This window comes from Argentina silus, assembly GCF_951799395.1.
Source record: "Argentina silus genome assembly, chromosome: X".
In the NCBI taxonomy this organism is placed as follows: Eukaryota; Metazoa; Chordata; class Actinopteri; order Argentiniformes; family Argentinidae; genus Argentina; species Argentina silus.
In genome coordinates, this window is record NC_139653.1 from 5843907 (window position 1) to 5870457 (window position 26551).

General features: G+C 42.4%; 1 protein-coding gene across 1 annotated transcript in view; it reads right to left on the reverse strand.

Annotated features, from left to right (window-relative positions):
• The window catches only part of lrmda (leucine rich melanocyte differentiation associated), a 235303-nt gene that overhangs the window by 21330 nt on the left and 187422 nt on the right, over positions 1-26551 (reverse strand). The window contains exon 6 of the mRNA XM_083694550.1: positions 10936-11020. Within this exon, the coding sequence (XP_083550676.1) occupies positions 10936-11020 (85 nt within the window). The remainder of the gene's footprint in view (positions 1-10935; positions 11021-26551) is intronic.

Below are 26551 nucleotides of genomic sequence, written 5' to 3' on the forward strand. Positions count from 1 at the left end.
TTTCCTTGATACAGTTCTAGAAATGTAGATATGATCTACTGTACCGTGTGCAAGAGAAGGCAAGAGAATTTCAGAGGTCAATCAGGAGTTTGAGTTTTTAAAAGGCATTGTGTCCTGAAGGGGGGGTGATGGGAAAATCAGTCATTTAAATCACAGCAATCTGGAATGAATTCATATGTTTGACCTAAATGACTCAGTCAACCCAATCGTCTTGCAGCGACACAACATGTCAGAAGTGATCTACCAATCAAATTATGACAGTAAAATAACTTGTCCGCTCTGATTAACGTGACAAAGAAACCTGCTCCTTCAGTTTAAAGTGACTCCACCAGCAAATCATTGTGACAGATTAAAAGGTTGCTGTAGACTCACTAACATTACAATGACCTCACCCTTTTCATTCTGGTTGAGTTGGAATGTTGACGTTGGTGAAAACTATAAAAGATCTGCTACTTCCTGAAACCAAAATCCCCTTTCTAATTCAAGAGAAATAAAACCCACATGTCCTTTCAACAAAATGAGCGTCATACTCATAACCAACAGTTGACCTCAAGGACTTGAAAGCAATTTGACCCCTGTACTGTAAATGTTGACGTTGTGCGTGATTGCTTGGTGATTCAAATAGGACACACTTTGGCCTGCTTTACAATAGCCAAGTGAAAAATAGAGCTCAGATATTTAGCATTTTAGTTTGTGCGCATTCAAGGGATGATGGACCACCTCTCTTTACAAGGCAGCGAATACAAACGAGGGTTTCACTACAGTCCTGATGCAATGAATAAATGGTAGTTAATGTGAGCTATGCTGATACTCTGTGACAATAGTTTGTGTTTAGACATCACAGCTTAGTGTCTCCTGATTGTATATGGAGGCAGAGCCAGTTGACAATAAATCACTGGTTTCACCAGTGAGCGAGAAAACTGTTTAGACAACGGCCCAATGGAGCTTGCCATAATTGACAGATGAGTTCAGCTCCTTCCACCACGATAGCTTTGGAGCACTGAGACTATCTGGGATCTGTGTGTGTGTGTGTGTGTGTGTGTGTGTGTGTGTGTGTGTGTGTGTGTGTGTGTGTGCATGTGCTCGTGCGTGTGTGTGTTGTCTCTGCAATATGTTGTGGCTGATGTGTCACATATACTGTAGATGGAGTCTAGCTTCTTAATAGGACACTGGATTCTTTTATGTTGCAGTGTAAATTCGCCATGCATCTTTCCTCCGCACCGACGGTTATACTGCATGCATGCTTGCTGTTTGTTATGAGCAAGCCTGACAAAAGACTGATGTTGTTAAGCCAAGTGGGTCAGAGTCCCCGTCAAAGAGACAGACAATTGGATTAGAGGCTAATTTGGCAGACAACAACATTAACCTGACTAGCACAAAGGCATGTTTTTTATATTGATTGATTAGTGTGATTGGCAATTGGCAACTCAATTAAGGAAGAATTACAATTAATTCAATATAGAAATAAGACACTGATGAAATATAAATATATCTACAGTATATACATCAGTGCCCTGCGTAAGTAATGAGACATTGCAGCATTTTTTCTTCTTTTGACTTTAACACTATAGTAATTGTTTGATTTCAAATCCAAACTTTTAGAGTGTAGAGCCAAAAGAAGAAACAATGGTTAACTGTCCCATTACTTACGCAGGGCACTATATTACACACACACACACACACACACACACACACACACACACACACACACACACACACACACACACACAGACACACAATATATATATATATATATATATATATATATATATATATACGTATCCCATGGCCCAGTTGTATGATAATTATAATGCTATCAAGTATACAGCACATGGGGCTCTGATCACTTTCCCCTTCAGAATGACAAGTTGCCCAGCATCTGTCAGCGCATTAGTGTCTCTTCATCAAAGTGAAGATAAAGGCCCTTCCACAGACTTCAACTACTTACTAGGCCAGGTGGGTGGGGTGGCTTGAGGTCCCTACATCGATCCTGCTTTAAAAATATCCAAACCATCTGGCTGTCTATCCCCATCATAAATTACCATGATGGACTCCTGTGCTTGGAAACCAGGAGGGTCCGTGGAAGCCTGAGCAAGGCTAACTTCTGGCAGGGACTAATACTGGGAAACACTAGACATCATCTCAAATGTCCTGGACTGCAGTAATACATCATGCTTGAACATGAATTATAGTTTGACTGCATTAACAATCCCTTTCAGAGCAGGGTTGAACAGCAGTATGGCCTATCCATTTGGGGGTGATATATGCACTGTCACTTTCCTGAGACTGACCAGCGATACTGGGAACAGGACCAAAGGGATGTTATTGCATGTGGGTTGGGCCTGGCTGGCAAGAACTCATGTCCTTGTCTTTCTCGCTGACACTTTCTCAGTCGAGGCCAACGTATCGGTTCACACTTACGACTGTTGTGCTTGTGTACGCCTAAAAGGGTGATGGGGTCTGCATCATTGTAAATAATACAAGGCTGTCAGTAATGGTCACGGAAGGTAAGGATTTAGGAGGCTGTAGATTCTACACCTGCTAAGAGCCTTAAAGGGATAGTTCACCCCAAAATCAAAGTTCATCATACATTTTCATTATTCAAAAGAGATCAGATTGTTGAGTCCATGTTCTATAGCAGTTGGTGTGTGTTGGTGCTGGAAGGGGTTAGGTATTCACCTACACCTCAATGTTGTGAACTTTCAAATTAGAGAAAAAAGTGTTATATGAATGCTAATAGTTATTCATATCCTGCTATTTGCACTGAGATATTTTTGTTAAGTTTGAAAAATAACATTGTCTGAAATCAAACATTTCATTTGATCTGTAAACTACAGTGGCACAATCCTCAAACTGTTTATATTCCTTTTGTCAAAATAAATTCACTATCTTCCTCTTGACTTAAAACATGCCTTATTAAGGCAAAATATCAAAAAGGAAAGTATTTAATTTTGTATTCAAATGGCGGCAGAAAGTAACAAATAACAAATATGTTAAATGAAATATAAACGAAAATAATCATGACACAAAACTTGACAGTGTCATCTTTTCAAGTTCTCACAGTATACTTTTAACGTCAGTTCCAGAACTCAAGACCTCAAGAGACTCGTTTGACATCAAACAGAAAGGTAAAAACAATAGTGTCACTGACATTTCCCCCAAACCTACAGTAGCACAAACAGAATTATTAAGGCAGAGAGCAATACAGTACAGAAAGACAGAGAGTGAGAGAGAGGAGAGAGAGAGAGAGAGAGAGAGAGAGAGAGAGAGAGAGAGAGAGGAGTGCCATGCCATTCACTAACAGAGAGATAATGACACTTGGTAAAAGACTGCGAGAGTTCAGCAGTTGAAACTGTCAGGAAAGTTAAGGAGGCTTTTCTGGCATTTTAATCTAGTTCGGCTCTCAAAGAGAAAAGAACAGGCAGTGAGTTCCAGTTCTCCTAATAACAGGGACAGAGCCTGCTTCAACAAAAATGAGCTCTCATCATTTTCGGTGAGGACAGGGTGTGTTCTGTTGTGTTACGGAGAAGCGCTGGTCGGTGAGGGATCACAGGCCCTGTGTGCTTAGTCCTCTCTCCCCTCATCCATATCCATAGCCCAGCTCTAATGGATATTCATGTTGCTGGGCCAATCCACTCCTGGGAGGAATAATAGCACATCATCTGACTCAGATAAAGGAAACAGAGCCTGTCCTTACAGAAACAGAGAGAGAGCAGATATACACAGTGCTGTCAGGCGCTGCTGGAGCCAAAGGCCTGGAGAATGCTAACTAGCAGACACACTAGAGGACACACTATTCAATCAAAACCCCTATCCGGATTTCCAGGTTACAACAAAAACGTCATGTGAATCCCTTTGCATAATGGTTAAGACATGTTTGTGTGTCGTGCGAGATTACTATTCTTCGTTTTTGTTTTTAGGCCCTGAGCAAGTCTCAAACTGCTTAATGGTTATTACAAGTTATTAACCCACTTTAACCAGATTTGGAAATCAGAACCAGATGTGGATACAGTACACATCAAAGCTAATGTGATTAATGTGATTAATACATTACATTTTATGGAAAGGGATCTGCCCAGTCCACCCATTATATAGTATATTCTGGCACCATATCTAAGTAGAGCCTGAAGGCAGAAATATGAATGTCGATATAAGCAAACATCATGCCTGTTTATAATCTTTTATGAGGGCTCATTACGACTGTGCTCTACGTTATAGGTACATTTTATATGAATATCGTTAATGGCAACAAAAAGCTAATTCATTATAAATTGATCTTTAACACCTCATCAGCTCACAAACTGGCAAAAACCCCAAAAATCTAACTTGGTCTGGTTACAAGTAGTTGTGAGACACGTTTATGAACTCAAATCTTGGGACTTAATCATATGTCATATGTCTGTATGTGTCTCATAGTCTCACCCATAGACTGAACCTCAGAGTCAGCATTGTGTTGCAATGATAGAAATGTGTGGATAACTTCACTTGTGACATTGGCCCATCACTATGTCCCTTATGTCTCTGCTGTTTGGTTAAAACAAACATGAGGTTTGAACATGAACAAGTATAAGAACACTCTTTAACAATCACCCAGAAAATGTTACGTTTTTAGCATGAAACTGTATCAGTTCTGCAGCGTATTTGCCATCATTTACTGTATACAAGGCCTTCAAAAAGGCTCCAAGTGCTGTTAAGTACACTATGATTACTACTCAGTGGTGGAGGAAAGGTTAAACTGTCCTCTTTTCATATGCCCTGTTTTAACAAAAGATTTAGCTGTGTGGCGGCCAGCATTTGTCTTTGTATTTGAGAGTGATGTTTATCAGGGGAGAGATCTCCCTGGTATAATCATTACGAGACGGAGAGAAATGTCTTACGGAGCACGAACACTGCCTTCTAATGGGAGCTGCCAGGAATGTTCTGCCTCCTCTCACTGGAGTTACTACCGCAAACATTTCCATACTGAGAAACGTATCAACGTGATGCCAAAGATAAAGGGAATATTATCGACTGAAGGATGGGTGTGTTTTGTTAGGTGCATTTGCCAGGGTCATGAAACAAACATCAAACAGAACTTAACTATCTAAGATGGAGCCAACTTTGTGATGGATAAGTAGCCAGAATAGGACAAATCATGTAGTTTTACAAAGTGCATCACAGTGACTTCATCACTGTATACTGTACTAACGGTTTTCATTTGAAACAATTTGGTGAAGTTGGTCGTCATCAGCCATAAACAACAACAAAAACGAAAACAAATATGGTGCGTCTACCAAAGACTGGTGCCAAAATCTATTCAGAAATCGTACTTTGTTTGAGTTTACTTTAAACCGACAAGTCACACAAATACAAATCAACAAAAAACAACTCAACCCTGCATAATGACAATCCACTCTCAACAATCCCAGTTAGTCAACCATTAGTGCTCCATCCCCATCCAGATGTTTGGTGATGGAGCTGGCAGGGAGGGGAGATACCAGCAGGTGTAGCTCTCTCTCTGAGCCCAGCTGAGCTGTAAGAGCCAGCGCTTAGCACCCACAGCTCAGTCATATGGCCTCTCTCCTGGCTCCACCAGCGACTCGACAGGCCATTCCTCATCATTCCCCACCTCTTTTTTTGGCAAAACCCAGAGCCCTTCTAATGGTGCTCTGTGAACGCTTCCAGATGTTTGTTTATTTGTTGTGCATCGACTGTAAAACAGTTTACTCTTAGTTTGGATACGTTCCTGTTCCCCCCCCCTTCCAAAAAATAACAACATGTGTGTAGATACCCCCCCCCCCCCCCCCCAAGTGTAATGAAAGCGAACTGGCAAAGGCGAATGTGAGAAGTCCCATGGGTGTCGTCAGTGCAGAAGTTGGCTTTTTGAAGGCTTTCGTTCCTCGAGGGGTTTAATAACAGTTGTGTGCCATTTAAAATACATACATACAAAGCAGCTGGAAGCAGGCCCAGAATAACAACATTAAAAGGCCTCATGGCTCACAGGAAACGACAGAGACATTGTGCTTTGTTTCCTTCGTTACACAGAGAGATCACGCTTGTCTCATTTAGTCCTGTCATTAGTGCAGGACTGCCTCATCAAACCTAAACTGATGCCTTCAAGAGCAATGCCTGAAAAACACATATAAAACACATGTATAAATTCGTGACATTTCATTAAAACCTGTGTATTGCAATTGTATACATAAATAGATGCATCAATAGACAAGCTTACAAGTACAGTTATAACTAGATCTATCAAATAAACAAGAGACACATCTCTGAGAACATGTCATTCCCCAACAATGACATGTTGGTAATGAACCATCATACCTCATATTGTGTACTCCACCACATTATCATAATTCTACATGGTCAATTCTTCATGACCTTTTTTGTGACAGTGATCCTTCTGAACAGAGATGTATGCTGTGAGGACCAACTTTTGTCTGGGACTCATAAACCCAATGTTATCTTCAGCTCTGAAACTGAATAAGCCCTATTTGACTAATTTCCGACTAAAAACCAGACCCAAACTAAACTGCTTATAACATTAGACATATGATTATCAGATGCAAAAGCAGGATGCCATTTGATAGGTAAGACCAAGTTTTGTGTGGATATGCTCAAATCATAGTTTAGAATAACATACTATACATGGCAAGGAGATAAAGTAATCAATAATCAAATTAATAATCAAATTAAGGCAGAATTTGGGCCCAATTATGGGCCCATCCGTCTTACGTTATCTTAACCCCTGTGCTCTGGGTCTGAGTCTTATTTGGAAGTGGTCCACGCTTGCTTCTTTGTGGGGTACTTTTAATCTAGGACAGAGCTTAAACTAGAAGCGACAGTTCAACCTGACCAGAGATTTAAACCTAAGGTGACAGTAGTGGAAGATCCTCGGGCCTCTCTGCCAGACTAGTAACTCCACTCTACTCTGTGTCACGAGTCACAACTGCTCCAAGAAAATACTGAAAATCTCCCTCTCTTTTCATTCTTGTTCGCTCTCCCTCCCTTCTTCACTGTCCTTCTTTCCCCCATCGCTTCCTCTGCTTCTCTCTCTATTCTATCATTGTTTCTTCTTCCCTTTATCCAGCCCTCTTCTCCTATGCCACAGTCTACATTGGAACAACATTAGAATGCTATTCTCCATAAGCTGGTCACGACAGATCTGCTAGTCATGCAAATTTCATGTCCAAATCCCTGGCTAAGACGTTCTCAGTCATTGCTATTAGGGGGGAATAAACAGCTACATCTTAAAAGAACGTGTCTAATTTCGGGAGTTTACATGCCTCCTTTTCTCTTTCAGTTTTTCATTTTTGAGCACTGCTCCTTTCTTATGTTTGAAAATGAATGGCTTGACCTCTATGTTTTCACATAAATCACATCATCGTCTATGCTTGTCCAGCTGACTCCTCCCACACACACACACACACACACACACACACACACTGTGTGCGTGTGTGTGCATGTGTGCGTGCGTACGTGCATGCGTGCGTGCCTGCGTTTGTTAGAAGAGGAGTTAGAAAAGCCTGGGATACAGAGAGGTCCCTGAGTTTGACACAGCACCATTTGTTAATAAGTGTCAGCTCATCGGGCTGCTCCCACATGCCTGGTCTGGCCTCATATGGTATTATGTAAGAAAGAGCTTGGCTTTGTGCTTTTACCTTATTACCCCTTAACCTCTCTCTCTGTTTAGAAGGCTGTTCAGAACGTTCACACACACAAACACACACACACACACACACACACACACACACACACACACACACGGATAGACAGACAGACAGGCAGACGGGCAGACAGACAGACATACAGGCAGGCAGAGAGGCAGACAGACACAGACAGACAGACAGACAGACAGACAGACAGACAGACAGACAGACAGACAGACAGACAAACAGACAGACAGACAGGCAGGCAGGCAGGCAGGCAGGCAGACAGACAGGCAGACAGAGGCATATCCTGGAGCTCTGTCCTCGCTCTCTTCACCCCTCTCCTCCTGGGCAGTGACCTGCCAGCGCTGGCCCCTCCCGGGAGCCTCCAGGCTGCAGTAATTACCTCTGGCACCTGGGCTCAAGGGCCTGCACACACAGGTGACACGAGAGGGGGAGAGACGGGGAGACCAAGGAAAGGCTCTGTCTGTAGCAGACAGGAGGCTGTCAGACCTGCTACTGATCCCACAGGCTAGGCCTACGCAGCGGCTAACACACACCGACATCACTAGGCCTGGGTTCAGCAAACCAGGGCTAGATATGACTGCTTACTCTTTCAACACATATAGCTTTATCTAACCCAGAAAATACACTATATAACCACTGTGTAATTCTCATTAACTTAAATGATTAACTTAAATAATCAATTATAATATAAGTTATTATAGAATTTATTATATACTGCAGCCTTGTTCAGACACTCTTGTTGTGAGGAATTTCTAATGAAAGCGATTTCATCACATGATGCACGAAGACATGATGTGTGAAGGATCAAACAGACTTATAGTGATGGCTCCCACACATTTAGTACTTTTAAAAGTGTAGATAAATAAGAGTGGAGACAGTGTACTGTAGGAGAGAGGCTGGCTGAGACATAAACGAGGAGGTGAAGGGCGAAGATGAGGGCTGTGTAATCTAAGGCTGCAGCGCAGCGTCGTAAAAATAACAAATGGTGACTGTCACCGGTGCCCAGATCTAAGAGGGAGGTGAAGATATCTAATATGTCAGATCTGCTCACCTTTTAATGGACTGCTCTCTGCTCGTCTGGCCTGATTTTGACAAAGCACTGGGCCTCTCTCTCTCTCTCTCTCTTTCTACATCCAAGATCACGTGACAGATGCTGGTCAGCCTGTGTGAAATAGACCTGTCCTTGGCAAGGGTGGTGTGTGTGTGTGTGTGTGTGTGTGTGTGTGTGTGTGTGTTTGTGTGTGTGTGTATTGGCGGTGTTGAGGTGATCACTTTTTTGACCTTGCGAGCTCTCGCCATGGCGGTCAGCGCATCACAGGCGCAGTGTTTTGCATTGCTGAGACAAAGAGCATGATGAATGTCTCATGCATAAAAGCCTTTCGCTGCCGCGATGTCCCGTACAATCGCTTCAGGGCGACTCAGAGAACATCGCTACAGACACAAAGAAACGGTCACCTTTTATTTCTAGAGCCCTGCACACTGACGTGCACACAGTAGCCAGGGTGATGGTTGAAACGGTAAGCAAAGAGAATAGAAACACTAGTGTATTTGTGTGTATTTTTGGTTTTACAGATTAGGCATGATGCATTACAGTATATGAATCTGTTATTATCAAGGCTTCATAATGCATGCTTCTTCACACTTTTGCTAATTTGATTTGAAGAGTATTTTCTCCAGAAACTATGGAGATTACAGTACAAGTCCTTTGAAGATGTGAAAAAATATGTGTCCAATTCCTCTATATTCAGCCTGAAGGTCAGAATGCACAACAACTTAATCTGTTGCATATAACTGACCTAATCAATAGCATGAACAAATCAAGGAGGGTTCAACTATAGTATACACACTCCCACACCTACATTGAAATCAATAGCATAAAACCTAGATTAGTCAGATATACAGTACAGTATTATAATTCCTGCATCTATCAATAACTCCAGGAGATGAGATGTGACGGTGTCTCAAGTGCACATTTTTCCCACTCTAGCACTAGAAGCCCCAGGAGTTAAGGTTAGGGTAAAAAGCCCCAGGCCCTCATTACAGTACTAACAAAAGTACCCAGAGTGAGATCTGGAGACTTCCATTAGTTGACTTCAGTGTAATCAGTGAATTAGATCAATACCATGCAAAAAATAATGCACTGGCTGTGTTTAGTCAGGACTTAATCATCATTAGAATACCACATTTTGTATTTTAAAGAGCTTACATACTGAATATAACATATTGATGGACATAATTGGTGTAACTGTACAAGCCTACTGTAAAAAAAATACCTGCTGTTAAATGTGAAGCGCCAATGCTTGATAACACGTAAAACAGAACTCAAATCTGAAGCAGTAACGACATGTAATGAAATATAATTATACATATGCCATATGCAAGAAGGTTGTTAAAGTTAAAAAAATAAAGTGAACACAAACTTGCTTCTTCTCTCAGTGGCTATGCACGTGTGGATCTCATGCCCTTACTCAAATACAGCTCATATGCTGCTACACTGCTCATACTGTAACTATTTATTCTGCTATAATGCTACTGCTACTCACATACTGCTATACTGCACTGCTATATTATACTGCTTATATTATACTATATTATACTGCATTACTACTGATCATATATTGCACTACCTGTAAATACTGTTCATTGCACTTTCTGCTATTTTGCACTTCTGGTTAGACGCTAACTGCATTTCGTTGTCTCTGTACTTGTACTCTGCACAATGACAATAAAGTTGAATCTAATCTAATCTAATCTAATCTTAACATCAATCAGACACACACTGTAGCCCACATACACACACAGGTGGACAAAAAGAAATACCTAACCGTTTTGATCATGCAAATAACTGTTAGAATCTGTCTGTCTATGTTGCTGCTATCGCCAGTACGGTAGAAATAGGCATTCATAACTGTAAGGTCAGTTTCAATTCACCATGATGAGGGTAAAGCTAGGGTGATGACTATTTGCGCTTTTGGATCCGATGATTACAGATTTTGTCCCATGAGATTTTGAAAATTGTAACAATGCAATTATGTATTTAGGAAGTCAGGGAATAAATACATACAATGTTGTGTGTATGTGTGTGTGTGTGTGTGTGTGCGTGTGTGTGTGTGTGTGTGTGTTTGTATGTGTGAGTGCATGCATGCATGCTTGTGTGTGCGTGCATGTGTATGATGTGCTGATGTGTGTGTGTGTGTGTGTTTGTGTGTGTGTGTGTGTTTTTGTGTGTGTGCATGCATGCGTGCTTGTGTGTGTGTGTGTGTGTGTTCCTTACCTTTGTGATTCTTGCCATCTCTGGACCCTCTGGGTAGAGGGGAGTATGGCATGTTGGAGCTCTCAGACCTGGGGTCACTGGGAAGCTGTAAAAGGCAAACACACAGTATTACAAACACACACTGGGAGAGAGGGAGAGGGAGAGAGAGAGAGAGAGAGAGAGAGAGAGAGAGAGAAAGAGAGTAGAGGGAGGAGAGAGAGAGAGAAGGAGATTTCATTGCTGTGACTGATAGTCCGAGTGCCATAAATTCAATGCGAGCGGGACAGCAAATGTAAGAGCACCGTTCCTGTTTTATGACCGAACGCAGAGAAGGGGGGCAGGTTTCATTACTTTGTGTGGAGGGTAAAAGGTAGGAGCTATGACCCTGGCTTTGAAGGTGTGTCCCCTGCCTGGTTAAGGGGGGGGGGGGGGGGCAATTGCCACTGAGCCATGACCTGCAGGAGAGGTCACTTGAGGGTCAGACGCCACTCACACTGACACTTCTATAGTCTTGACACACTGCTGCTATGAGACCACAAGTCCAACAGGTGGCATGAAAGCCACTGCTCTCCAAAGCACAAGTGTTTCAGAACTACTGTATATACATTACTGTTTTTGTTGTTTCTGTTAACACAAATGTGACACTATGTAGTGTGAATTATTGGCTGAATAATGCCAATGTTAAAACATGAGTTTACTGTTTGGTTTACTGAAACACACCTGGGTGCAGAAGATGATAAGAGCATTTCCACAGCCCCTAGTTATGTGAAGTTCACCCTCCAGAATAACACCAGCCAGACAACAGACCTTCCACCAGGGACGGACTGGGACAACAAAATGGCCGTGCACTGATGGAAAGAAAACCATCCTTATTCTCAGAATGTGTTCCTAAGCAGGTCAACAGTTTGGTTGTTGTTGTTCTTTGTTGTGCACTTTCAAGGACCCAAACATCCTCTCTCTTTCTTTCCCTAGCCTTTTAGCACGTTGAGCAGGCCGTTGAGCAGGCCGTTCATCACGACACAGCCCTATCTGATGCCTTTGCAGAAATACCTTTCTCTCCTGCAGCAGAGGACTCACAGGACCTTTAATCATAGCAGGGGACCAAAACTGACAAATACACATTAGAGATGGTTTAGAGTTGCATTTTCTGCCTGCTGCTGTTGCTGTTGTTGTTGTTGCTGTTGTTGTTGTTGTTGATGTGGTAGTTTGGACGGTGGACTTTGTTAAAAGGAAACATATTATTCATTCAAAAGAGAGCACCGTACAGTAAATTGAAAATAAACAGGCAAATGTGCTCTCTGATACAATCTCAGAAGGATATTATGGTTTGGACAGTATATGAATCGTATTTCCTTAAAAGAGAGCATACAGTATAACTAATGATGAATAAAGCAAACAAAAACAGTTTCACAATTTAATGAATTGCTGGTATACTGGAGCATTAAAGCACACAGCTTTGCTTCACATCTAGAGTGTGGTGTTATGAACTTGTTAAGAAAGAAAAGAAGAATGCTGAACACTCTTACTCCGATTTATTCACCATGGGGTTATATCATACTGTAACTGAAAATATAAAGTGTTTAGATTTCATACAGTGAGTGGCCACAATTCACAGTTCTAATCTAAGTGGCCCATTGAAATAGTGTGGATCTATTGTGCTGGAGTTTCTTTGTTATTCCACAATTCAAACTGACATCATCATATCCTGAGTCATCTGCTAGGTATGACAGAGGACAACATGGAGGCCACTGAGTCAGCAGTTTCCCCTTATTCTTCATTCTAACATCCCCATCAACCTTCTGTAATAAACAACAGTTATTGAAGTAGAATGGATAGAACAGTTCACCCACCAGGACAGGTTGATTGGGGATAGGGTTGGGGGGGGGGGGGGTTCTACCAGTTCCACCTCCATGATGTCTGAGCGGCTCCCAGAGTTCTCTTTCCTGCCTGCATCATTTCCTGGCCTGCCTGGTAGATCAGAGGCCGCAAGTGCCCCATCCCCGGTCCCCTCAAAGCCCCTCCTAATCCTGCTGCTTGTCCACAATTAATCTTCCCAGTGGCCACATTATTAACACCACCACCCACAGACTGCATACAACCCCCAGAGCACTCCTCCGCCTCCGCCCCCCAAGGGCAACCAGGGACGTCAATCACACGCTGCTCCCCAAAAGTAGCCCGCTGTCAACATCAGAGCCTTTCCCCCCGACCCCCCCACCCCACCCCACCCCACTATACCCAATGCCCTGACACCAACACCAACACCCCCCACGTCACGTCTACTGATCAGACACCCTCCATCCTCCCCCTCCCTATGCACTACCGCCACCCGACCTGTACAACATTAATCAGCCACTGCTTCTCCTACTCCCCCTGCACCCCCCCACCCCCCGGCTCTCCCCTTTCACTCAACTTCATGACCCATCCAGTGGATGAGAGAGCAGCTCAGCCCTCTGATGGGAATCCCTGTGAAACAGACCCACAGGAAAGCCAGATCTGAATCCCAGCTGTTATCTCTGTGTCTCTCTCCCTTTCTCTCCCCCTCTCGCTCCTTCTCTCCCTCTTTCTCTATCCTTCTTCTCCTCCTCTCACCAAACCCTCTCTTTCTCTCTCTATCCTTTTCCACGTCCTGTTATCTCTCTTAAACCTTTTCCACGTCAATGATGGATTGACGTTTGAGTTTCACATCAGTATTGACAGCAAGCCATCACAGCAAATACAGGGCAGAATGATAACAAGGATGGTATATTGGACATGCTGTGCACTGTGTGCTATCACATAGCAGAATGAAGCCAATGACTAAAAACTTCTAATGTCTTTAAGATGGAGAGAACATTGTCTCTCTCTATCTCTCTGCTGCTGCCGCCCCCCACCTCTCTCTCTTTCTCTCTCTCTCTCTTTCTCTGGTCTGCAGTTGTACCTACACTGAGCAGAGGGGGGTGCTGCAGTGTAATCTATTAAAGAGCCTCTGTCCTCCTACATCCTTTTTCTCTCTGTCTCTCTGTCTCTGTCTCTCTCTCTCTCTTTCTCTGTCTCTGTCTCTCTCTCTCTCTCTCTCTCTCCCTCCTCTCTCTGTGCTGCCCAGAGTAGTCTGTTCATCAAGCTGAGCATTGTTTTAATTTGCTGGGCCCGGGGCATATGCTGAGTGCTCACATCATGATTGTCTCTGTGCTATGTGAGTTATCACCACAGCTTATGGTAATGTGGCACAAATTTACAGGCCGGGGAGAACGCAGAAATCTCAGATAATGGCTCTCTACAGAGGACAGTGTTCTGTAGCAGCTCTCCTCCCAACAGGGGCTCCCCACCACCGGAGAGAGAGAGAGAGAGAGAGAGAGAGAGAGAGAGATGATACTCATGGAGAGCTCTGTTAAATGTCATAATGAAAGATGACTTCCATACTGGATTGTACATCACACCACTACTATCGGTCCCTTCTAACATATCACCATGAGAGGGAAAAGGAGAGGGTGGAACACCGGGGAAGAGGTAGAAACTGGGCAAACTGAGTGACTAAAACCACTTGTTTTTTTAACAGTGTCACAGAATAAGTAGCATTCTGAATCAGTGAAGTCAGAGGTGTTCTGCAGAGAGACAATGCGGATAGTCAGAATCAAGAAACCTCCATAGACATTAAGTTCAGCTCGCTCAGCTTGACATCTACAGTAGAAGAATCTCGATGGCTGCCATGTTGGCTCCAAACACTCCAACACCACCCCATTGGAACGTTACTGGCACAGAACATCCGGTGCCAACATGGAGGACGGTTTCATGAACTCTGCTCCATACATCCGTGACTGTGGGGGGGGGGGAGAACCCTGCTCATACCAGCTCATCCTGAACCCAGCTGGTACCCTGGCCGTCTTGCCTCACTTCACCTCCCTCTGCATGAACTGACCAGCAATACAATCTAATTACACAGGGCGCTACGTAGAGAGAGAGAGAGCAGTGTAAACACCAGGGCTTTTTATCTCCTTATACATCTGGACAAGCAGACAAAGTGCTAAAACGAAATAAATGTGGCCTGACAGCCACATCAAAGGGTTCAGCCAGAGGCTTACTGCTACTTAGGGCACAGGAATGTTGTTGCTAAGCATCAGCCCCGCAACCTATCAGGGCGTACAGAGAGGCCTGTCCGGCCTTAGAAAGGGAGATGGGGGAGAGAGGGAGAGAAAGGGGGGAGAGGGGGAAAGAGGGGAGAGAGAGAGAGAGCTGACAGTGAGGGGAGGCTGGGGACTCAAGGAGATTTTTGTAGCTTAAAGCAATTGTTAGAAGAAAGAAGCTTTCTGTTTTGTTTTCTCTTGACACCATTTCTGCTTTTTGTGCTTGCAAAAGACATGTATAAAAATGTCTTTTGATATGTTTTCTCTTTGGGTCTCTATCAAAATATTTCTTTTGTGCGTGTGCATGAAACTTTTTTTCCATATCACTCCTTGAGCACTTGCACTGCTTTTTAAAGATCAGAGGAGACAAAACTTGTAAATTTATTTGAGTCAACATTTAATGCTGGCCTGACATATTTCTTCAGTAGACTTTAATGCCATTTGTGTCTCATGCCTCTGATGTTTGGGGTTACAAACATGAATACATTCAGAAAAAGGAAGACGCAAAACAAATAGGAAAAAATTATCCAAAACACAAACAGTGACTTACAAAACTGTGGCAACATGCATACCATTCTAATTCAGTCACAATGAAGATCTTCTTATTTGAAGTTTTACTCCACACAAGGCAGGGTTGAGTTAACATGTACTGTACAAATTAGAGTATTTTAAGAGGTTCGGTTTTTACTGTGAATAGTCACCGTATGTGTGGCAACAAGAAAAGCAAAAGTCAAACTTTGAAACTTTTTTTTTTTTTAGGATATTGTGTAGTAGTGTGGTAAAATCCATTTTAGTTCAGCACAGGAGCAGCAACCACGTGGGAAAGTACTTCAAAAAATTGACCGTTTTACAGTTCTGACCTTGATAATTGTATTTCAGATGTTTAGGGAAAAGATGGTAATGCATTTTAAATTGCTGTTGTGTGAGTACCATGTATTCATTCTGTTTTCTTAGGTAATGGCAGTGGGGAGAACATTTGATTTAATGGTGCCTGCACTTGTGGGTAGTAAAACAGTCTTTGGTGCTGCGTTTGCTCAGCAGGAACAATGTTGAGTGTGCGTTTAATCATTTACACGTTCTACTCCAATGAACTTGCTCCTAGTAAATGGATCATATGATCACTGATCACAAGAGGGTTTTTCGCTCGGAGCATGAAGCTTCAGGAATAGGTATTATATTGGTCAGTCAGTATTCAGATTGGTTGGTTGAATTTACATATCAATAAGGTGTAATGCCATTGGTCATGCTTGCTGATAGAGGGAGATTGTGAACGTCAATTCTTCCCATTCTACATTTACAAGCAAGCAGTAGGTCACGTTCTAAAGCATTGTAGACGATTGACGTTATTTACTATTTGTACTAAGTTCTTTACTCTGTTAGACACTATGAGGGAGTGTGATGTAATTCTACCCATGCGGATTGATATTATTGCTGTATGAGCAATTAGCTAGCATGCTGAAGAAGTAATGTTGGTTGCATTAAGCTTGTAACTCACACATGGTTGTTCTCCCATGCCACAGATCTAGGCTACAGTAGTCAACATCCTGGTTAACGCTGCACATCTTATGTGCTCATTCTTGTCTCTTGTCAAAATGGACAGAGCTGGGATCGCTGGCTGGGCAGTCATTCATTGATTACTGTATAACACAACTCAGAAGTAGAAGTATGATCATACATTGGTTGCAAGAGCAGACCAGCAACCCCGAGCCTCTATGTTTTAGCTCAGTGTTGAACAAGCAAAGGTCGGGCGCTACAGGAAGTTAATCACCCCTATCGGCGACCCTTTGATGGAAATAGGCCCGTGTCTGTTTTTACGGGTTGAATTTTAAAAAGCTGTCCGAAACTTTTTGTTGAATGCCTCAGAAGTATAGGTGATTTAAACGAACAGGAAACATGTGCCTCTATTGGATTAAAATAACCCAGTTACAAGTAAGAACAGTCCTCAGGTTATTTCTTATTTTGGTTGGCACTGACCTTTCCATTTGAGGTATAACTCTGTATCTGTGTGCCATCTACCATGTCAATAATTATTAAGATTAAGCAGGATAAAATGAAACTTTTATAACTAAATATTATAGTGTTATTGCCTCTGGTATCAAAGAATAATACATATACAGTACAGTACTGTTAGATTATTTGGTCTGAAAGTCAAGTCAAATGTTGAAATAATTTGAGGGTATTTTAGAGTCAGATAAGAGTACATTAGTGGTAATGAAGAATGTCAACAAACAATTAAAACTGCTGATAATACTTAATAAGGGACAGACAAGTCTCATGTCTTTGTGATACATAAAATATATATTTTTTTTCTGTTTGCTTTGTGTACAAACAGATGGACAATGAGATCATAAACACTATGGGCATCCCCTAATTCCTCCTTGTCAAATCATTTCCTCTGTCAAATTTGGTTGGAGTTCAAATTCCTTCAATCATTTGAAAATAGGAAGAATGTATGTAAGAATGTACCCCCCCCCCACACACACACACACACACACCTCACACACACACACACACACACACACACACACACACACACACACACACACACACACACACACACACACACACACACACACAAAGAGACATAAAGTGTGACATATCATGAAGCTTTCTGTTCCGATTAGGGGCTGTAGCTAACGTCAGAGCTGTGGGATGTTTAATAATTGAAGACTCTGGGAGCGAGCCTGTCACCCTGGCTTGTCTGGAATGTTTCCTTTGCAATTAGATGCCCGGGAGACATTTGAAGAGGACCCACAAAAAGAGCCACAAAAAGTGACATGTGAACTTAAAGGAAATTAGATCTTCACACGAGTGAAATGTGAAGGTTACTTAGCAATGCTTAACTCAGAGTGCGGTTGTGTGAAGTGTGTGTTTGACTCAGCCCTGCTATGAAGACTGCGATTTTCTTTACTTTCAGCGAGCTTCAGTCAGGAAGATCACAGAGGGAATGAAAACTAATTTTGACTCAGGGTGTAGGAAAAAACTAAAAGAAAAGCTGAGATGTGTCAAAATAATGAGATCTCTTGATGTTTCAGGGAAGATATGGGATGATGCAGACAGATGTGCAACCAGCATATACACCCAAGGACACACACACACACACACACACACACACACACACACACGCCCGCCTGCCCGCACGTACAAATTCTCAACCTAAAAAGACATACTGTGCTGCATATACAGGGTATGGGTAAGAGACAGAGAAATTCATGTATTATTATTAAACCTTTCATGGAGGAGCCCTGCTTACAAACATACAACATTCATAAATGTACATAACAAATTACAAACATAATATGGTTAATTTATTACACATCAATGTACAAAATAGAATCAATTAAAACATGCACATTTGTTGGATGACAGATCTTTATCAAAGTTTTTAACTGACCAAGTGACACAACATAATCTAATTTTTTATTTGTTTTGAAGGTTGTTCCGTGTACTCGGGGCACAGAAACTAAAGGCTGTAAATATTGTACACAAATACAGTATATAAACACATTGGTCACAGGTACAGTAATTCAACATACAAAATGAACAAAGGAATATTTCTCCTCAGACCAAATGTGCAATACCAACTCATTTGAATATTTGTTTCAATGACTGACAATCATCATATGCGAATGTCCCCGTTATCCACATCTAGGCTCGTTTTCCCCAATCCAAAACGACCTTCTGAAGCCATTCCCCTTGCATCTCTTACTGTAACTTCCAGGCTGCAATGATAACAACACTGTCATCTTCCCAACATATTATAATTCACAGGCAATGGAGCGAGCCACAGCCTCTTGGTAGTGAGACAGAACACTCTGTGGGCCTGTAAGTCGTATCATTACACCATGTCATGTTTATGGCACAGAGAAAAGCCTGGCGCTGTAATTACACCATGCCTACTCCATTTACCCAGACAGGGACCGAGACACAGCACACAAACAATGCAGAATAAATAGAGCCTTTCCGGGGGGTCTATGACTGCTGTATTGTCGAGCCGGTGGCTGGTTGTTGTCGCCCCGGTTGTTGTTGCCCCGGTTGTTGTCTACCCGGTTGTTGTTGTTATTGTTATTGTTCTAGAAGCTGTGAGGGAGAGATAGCAGAGCGCCCACGCCACCCTGCCTCCCTGCCTCCCTCCCTCCCTCCCTCCCTCCCTCCCTCCCTGGAGGACTTATGAAGGTGAGTGGCTGTGTGACAGCCTGAGAATAAAAGAGACAAACCAGAGGGATAAAAATTAAATAAAAAGTAGCTGTCTTAAACAGTAATTGCACTCCTTTGCTGAGCATGCTTTCAGATATATAAACCTGATTTACTGTCGGCTGCCGCGCTACAAATCAGGAGGGCCTCTGAGAAACACTTGTGCTATGAAATTGTTTAATCTCATCAAGTTCTGCTTTCACAGCAGGCCATAAATCACATAGTCTTTGTTATCATAGACCTCCATGAGCGCCTGTGAGGCAGGCCATGGATTGTGGGTATATATAATCTTGACTGCACAAACAGCGGGGCCTGAACAGGGCTGAAATACTTTCATATTAGCCGCGGTGCAGCTGGTAGAACACTAAGCCCGTGATGGATATCTCATTTCCTGCACTCCGCATCTATCCCCAGCAAATTATTACTGCATATATTTCTTGTCAACAGAAAACGGCCAATTAATTAAGTTTAAAAATGCACTCGTGATCACATCTACAAGAGCAAATAGGAGAGCCAGGGGCCATTTTTCACTAAGTGAATTTACAGCAAGGGGTCAGTTTAATGAGTGACTTTCAACTCTGTCATAAAGTCACAGACAGGCCAATATCTACACAGGAGCCCCAGAGCAGACTAACCTGTGACAGATTTACATAAAAGATATTTATGTTAAAACACCAGCGGATAAGGCTGGGGCTTGGAAAATACAATTTATGACCACAAAACAAGATGTCCGCTAACCTCTGGCTCTCTTTCATCATTGGGGGGGGGGGGGGGTTCAAAGAAACACCTTTGCTGTTTAAAAAGCAACAATATATACATTTAAGAGGCCTGGCTATCAGAATGAATTATTCATAATGTGCCAGAGTATTTATTCAGCTCAGGGTCGTTTGTCAGACAGTGAGGATCCCACAACTGGGGGAAGAGCTCCCAGATTTATCGGTGTTTGGGCTCCTTTTGCAGATAAATCAGGCGATGTAATCACGCTCTGAGTGGCCCAGCTGTGACCCTGTACTGAACTAATGACACAGGGATATCCAAGACCCCTTTTCCTCTTCCTGGTTGAATCCCCCTGTCACTGGCAGGGCTAAAGAAAGACCCGTCTCCTACAGAGAGGACAGGGGGGAAACACAGGACACTTCAAGTTATTTTTTCCTGTTTACACAACGCTCAGTTTGGCCCTGAAGGAGAGCCATAACTGTGGTATAATAAACTACCACTACTAATCTTGGAGTGGATGAGAAACTGTATCGTTGGGCTCAGTTTTATCTGTGCTACTTATACTTGTAGATTGTTGTACAAATAGTACTAACACTAACCCTAAGTTTTTGACTAGTGCCTCTCTCATGACAAGTCCCAATGTCAAAGTGCACATAATGATGGATACTTGTCCTCAATTGAGTAGGGCAACAACACACCTCAACACAGCAAAACATAGTCAAATTCAAATTCAAATAAGATTTAATGGCATGACAGACTGCAGACAAGCAACATTTCCACTGTGTATAATGTGTACTGTGTAATGTAATGCAACATACTGTAGCTGTGTCTGCTCTGGTTTAGCTCAGGATGCCTGTAGTGTGTTCTCTCTCGGAGAGCAGAGGCGTTCTCCACTGATTTATCATGTCTACTCCTAGCAGGCTGTCCGCTGATTAAGCCAGTGGAACTTTGTTTCACTCTCCTCTCTCTTTAATCTGTCTCTCAGTGAGATAAATTAGCCAGTGCCGTGCCAGCTCTCTCTATTTCTCTCTCTCCCTCTCTCTCTCTCTCTCTCTCCTCTCTTTGCTTTTCTCTGTGTTTATCTCTTCTGTCCGTCACACGTTGAGAGCAGAGCAGACACATCTGCTCCTATGCAGTCACTGTGTGATATAGGCGAGAGAGAGTGTGTGTGTGTGTGTGTGTGTGTGTGTGTGTGTGTGTATGTGTGTGTGTGTGTGTGTGTGTGTGTGTGTGTGTGTGTGAGAGAGAGAGAGAGAGAGAGAGAGAGAGTGAGTGAGTGAGTGTATTTTTCCTCCCTCTTTTCCTCCTTGACAACGTTCTGTCAAACAATCCCGTTCTCTCGCCAGGGCTTATACTCTTTGTTGTTAGTTCATAAATCAGGGAGTATTTATGATCTGTGATCCCTTTTTCTTTCTGTTTTAATGGTGACACATTTGTGGGTGAATTAAAGCAGAGTTTTATACACTAGGCTAAGGGCCAGTGTGAGGCCTGGACTGCCCCACAAACACACACACAAACACACAAACACACACACACACACACACACACACACACACACACACACACACACACACACACACACAAACAGACACACACACACACACACACACACAAACACACATCCCAAGTCTCCCTAGCTTGGGCGTTAAATCACACTCATTGTCAGGCAGAGCTAAGCTAGTGTGCGTCATTGGGGAGTGCAGGAAGCACTGGGCATAATTCTGTCCATCAACTTAATTTATTATATCGGTAGCTTTGTAATCTCGGCCCCATAAGTTATGGGGTCTGACAGGAAGGAATTTGGTTTGAAGGCAGTGTTCATCAGGATTTTAGCCCAGTGCTGGACCTCCTCCTTCCCTAAGCACTCCCATATTTAGACAAGGGAACTAAGACCCTCTCATGGATGTTATTGTGCTATTTAGGTACGGCAGAGATGAGGGAAGAGAGAAAGAGTAAGAGAGAGAGAGAGAGAGAGAGAGAGAGAGAGAGAGAGAGAGAGAGAGAGAGAGAGAGAGAGAGAGAGAGAGATGACCTTGTTTGCCATTTCCATTCTCTGTGAAATATAAGGCTAGATACAAGGGCGTCCACTACATCTGCTTTGCAGAAGTGCAGTTGGCTCCTCTTGCATGCCATTGAACATAAATCAGGCCAGGCATCTCAATGCTAGCCCTGAATTTGGGAGGGCAGAAAATCTTTAACATGGATTAGATTAAGGCCTCATCACAATCATCTATCATTGAGAGATACAGGAAACCAGCCAAGTGCTTTATGGGTAATGTAGTTTTAATGGATCACATGGCTTGGGACTGATCCATGGGGCTGCAACTAAAAAATTGTTTTAATCTGTAGATTATTTATCGATTAATCGATTAGTCTAAACCATTAATTTACACACAAAAAAGACTGTGATGAAAGACGGACCACAACCAGTGATATCTTGTTCAACAAAAAGGCATTGCAATTTATAAAAATGCATAAATAAATGAATAAATAAATAAAAATAGAATAATAATAATGACTCGGCAACACATTTACATAATCTAAATAACGACTAAGTCGACTAATCGTTGCAGCCTTATGTAGGGCCATGTGTAATGATCCAGCAAAAGACTCAACATCATATACTGCTGTCATTTAAGATGATATAATTAAATGCTAGAAAATGTGTGTGTGTCTTCAGCAAAATTTACTAAAGTAACTAGTGTAATAATTCAAAATGTGCTCTTACTGTATACTGAAAGGGCAGGAGGGTAAAATAATTAGTACAAAAAAAGTAAAATCAAGGTTTTGTTTACTTTCGTTTAATCAACTCTCAGAACTGTTTTCTTACAGAATTAAATATAAAGAGACAAACAAAAAAATGCTATGCTATGATACCTTCAACAATGTTACAATGACTTCTATTGAGCTGTGGCAAATGTAAACAGTATTATCTGGTATGTGTCAAGAACAAAAAAGACGAGAAGAAGACCAAACTGAACCTGTCAATTACCACCATCAAACATGCATGTCCTTCTAAAGGACGGGGCCTCCTCTGTGGGCTGAACCTACCAAAGGCAGCAGGCGCTTTACAAGATGCTTGCACAGTGGATACGATTGTGTATAGCATAAAAGGGAACACAGACTGTGAAGACCTAACAATGAGCTGCATCTCCCTGTAGCCTTTTCAACGGGCAGCATTTGCATATCAAGCCACTAGCAAGCCTGATATGTAAACGCACTCCATCAGATGCTGCCGTCACCGTCATAGCCCATGAGAGCTCTTCATTTCATTCTCCCTACAGTAGAATACGGCTTAGCATTAGACAAAGGGAGAGAGGCCTGAAAGAGACATCTCATGTCATAGCCCAAGAGAGATAATGGAATTGTTATACATCCTTGATCAGACAATCTCTCTCTCACTCCCATGCGTGCACGCACACACACACACACACGCGCACGCACATTTCTCTCTCTCTCTCTCTCTTTCCTCCTCTCCTTCTCTCTCTTTCTAAAACACACACGTGAGCATTCCTGTACACTTCAGTGCAATAGCTCCTCTTCTCTTTCAGGGTTTCATCTCAATGGCTTTTTTATCTCTGCACTTCAATTTGCAAGCCTAGCTGGAAGGTAGCTCCTCCTGATATGTTAATTGCAGGGTACTTAAGCACTCAGAGATTAACATAAAACCCTTTGGAAGCAAGCTAATAGTTTATGATAATTCCTGCATGGCCTTTGTCTGTCTATCATTACATTGCCTCTAGCGGTAATGTTATCAAGGGGCTATAAAATATCATTTAAACAAGTTCACTTGCAAATAATTAATACCAGAAACTGTATTATTCAATTGAGCTACACTGGCACTATTAACAATCCGGGCATTAAGCTATAATTAAAGTATTTTATTTTATTAACCTATTCATTATGTTGTGCAAATGATGACTCTGAAGGTTTTTTTTTCTTTCCTGCTGAAGCACTGTCAACCAGAGCAATTACGAATGCTCTCTCTATCTCTCTAGTCTGAGGAAGGCTGATTACAGCTTTTCAATTAGCAGGTAGCTAGCATCGTTAGCATGCAGCCACACAGGGGGGACCACCACACAGGCAGAATATTCATACAGACACATGGATTCTGCTGAGTTGTTATTTTGAAATCAAATCATGGACATCTACAGTATGCACCTTTCTTTGTTCCCATTGTGCCAGGAACAAAACATCGAGACTAAGTGTTTAACCTGAATAACCTAACCCTAATGAAATATGTCATTTGGGCTGACCAGTTGGTATATGTAAAATGCAAGCCATTGAGACATAAAGGCTTATCATTGCAAAGTGAGCAGAATGGTGGCTGATGTCATCACCCACCCCCCAAATTAAATAGTCATCTCTACCATGGCCATGTCAGAGAGGATGGAACTTTACCCTAAACCGTTATACCAAACCTAATTCCGAACTCTAGTTTACATACTGTACTTGACAAACTTGACAATCCAATCAGTTCTAATAGAATAATATCATATGCCATTTAGCAGACATTTTATCCAAAGCGATGTACAGTACATGCATACATTTTTAAATGGTTTTACAGACGGTCCCAGTGGGAATTGAACCTACAACTTTAGCATTGCTAGCGCCATGCTCTAGGTCTAGTGACTACTGTGTGGTGAGCGACCGAGACACATGTCACACTAGGTCTGCCTGTAGCCTGGTGACCAGACAGGCAGGTGTGGCTGTAGCCTGGTGACCAGACAGGCAGGTGTGGCTGGAGCAGCTGATCCCTCCGCTGCCAAAACAGTCTCCAACGCATCATCATCATCATCATCATCCACCTCATGAATAATACAACAGCTCCTTTCACCAAAGGCGCTCAAAGAGCTATTCATTTATCTAGCATACCTGGAGCGTGGCAAAATGATTGGTCTGCTATACCGCTACGAAGGAAAAAAGAAAAAGAGAAATGTTCCCTAAACAATTTGCTTCAAAAAGAGACAGGAGTGATTCTGTTCTGTTCAATAAAAGAGAGACAGGCCCCTGTGCATAATGATGTTAGCCTAATGGGGTGACAGATAAACTAGACCATGACATTTGCATGAGAAACGCACCAGCGAGCAGCTGCTGAACTGAGCTGGGCCGAGAAACACACATTATAACACAATATGACGTCTCAACAACTCAACAAGCCTGACAAATAGATACACAGCAATTGTAATCCCATTTAATGTCACACCACATATAATATCACCACTTGAAAACCAAATACTAGTATAAAAAAATAAATAAAAATAAATAGTTTCACTCATTAGTGAAAAATAAACTCTGTTAGATGTTTGGATGGAAAATCAGATGAGATACAGTACCTCCTCTCAGGGCAGTTATGGAGAACATATTCAGTTGTGTATCTGACCCACACAAGTGGCCAATGAGGTTTGGGTCAGCCCCCAAAAATAGCACTTTGACCAGGGCATTTTCAAAGTGTTACCAGGTAAAGTGGGTAAATTGAAAACCAATTCGGTTTGATTCAGTGAACTCCTACCTTACAGTAAAGCCCATCTGCAGGCCTAATAAATTGTCAGCAGGCGTGACAGCTGAGGAGCGAACTACACTACAGGACTTTGTGTTTTTATCAGTGTGGCCAATCCACACTCTCACACTGCATTTAGGTAATTGAAATGAAACGTTACGACCACAGGGTTTATTTTATTGTGTTTGTACTCAGAAAGATGAACCTTGCAAAGGTGGGTAAAATAGGAGACAAGCATGCATGTGTCACTCAAACACATGCCTATCAAGCACACACGCACGCACGCTGACAGACAGACAGACAGACAGACAGACAGACAGACAGACAGACAGACAGACAGACAGACAGACAGACAGACAGACAGACAGACAGACAGACAGACAGACAGACAGACAGACAGACACACACACACACACACACACACACACACACACACACACACACACACACACACACACACACAGGTGACAACCTGAGGCAATATGGTCACACGGGGGATGCCAGGGGGTAGCTGGAGGGCTGGGATCATCATGACATCAGAGACCTCCACGTGTTTCAAGTTTCAATATTAACACTAGGAAAATACACTCACTGAGCACTTTATTAAGAACACTATACTAATACTGGGTAGGACCTCCCTTTGCTCTCAAAACAGCCTCAATTCCTTGTGGTATTGATTCCACAAGATGTTGGAAAAATTCCTTTGAGATTCTGGTCGATGATGACATGATTACATCATGCAATTCCTGCTGATTTTTCAGGTGCACTTTCAAGCTGTGAATCTCCCATTCTACCACATCCCAAAGGTGTTCTATTGGATTCAGAACTGGGAAGGCCACCGAAGAACACTGAATTCATTGTCATGTTCATGAAACCAGTTTGAGATGACTTTTGCTTTGTGACATGGTGCATTATCATGCTGGAAGTAGTCATTAGAAGATGGGTAAATTGTGGCCATGAAGGGATGCACATGGTCAGCAACAATACTCAAATAGGCTGTGCCATTCAAGTGATGATTCATTGGTATTAACGGACCCAAAGTGTGCCAAGAAAACATTTCCCACATCAATACACCACCTCCACCATGAGAAGGTGTACAGGTGTTCCTAATAAAGTCAATTGTCAA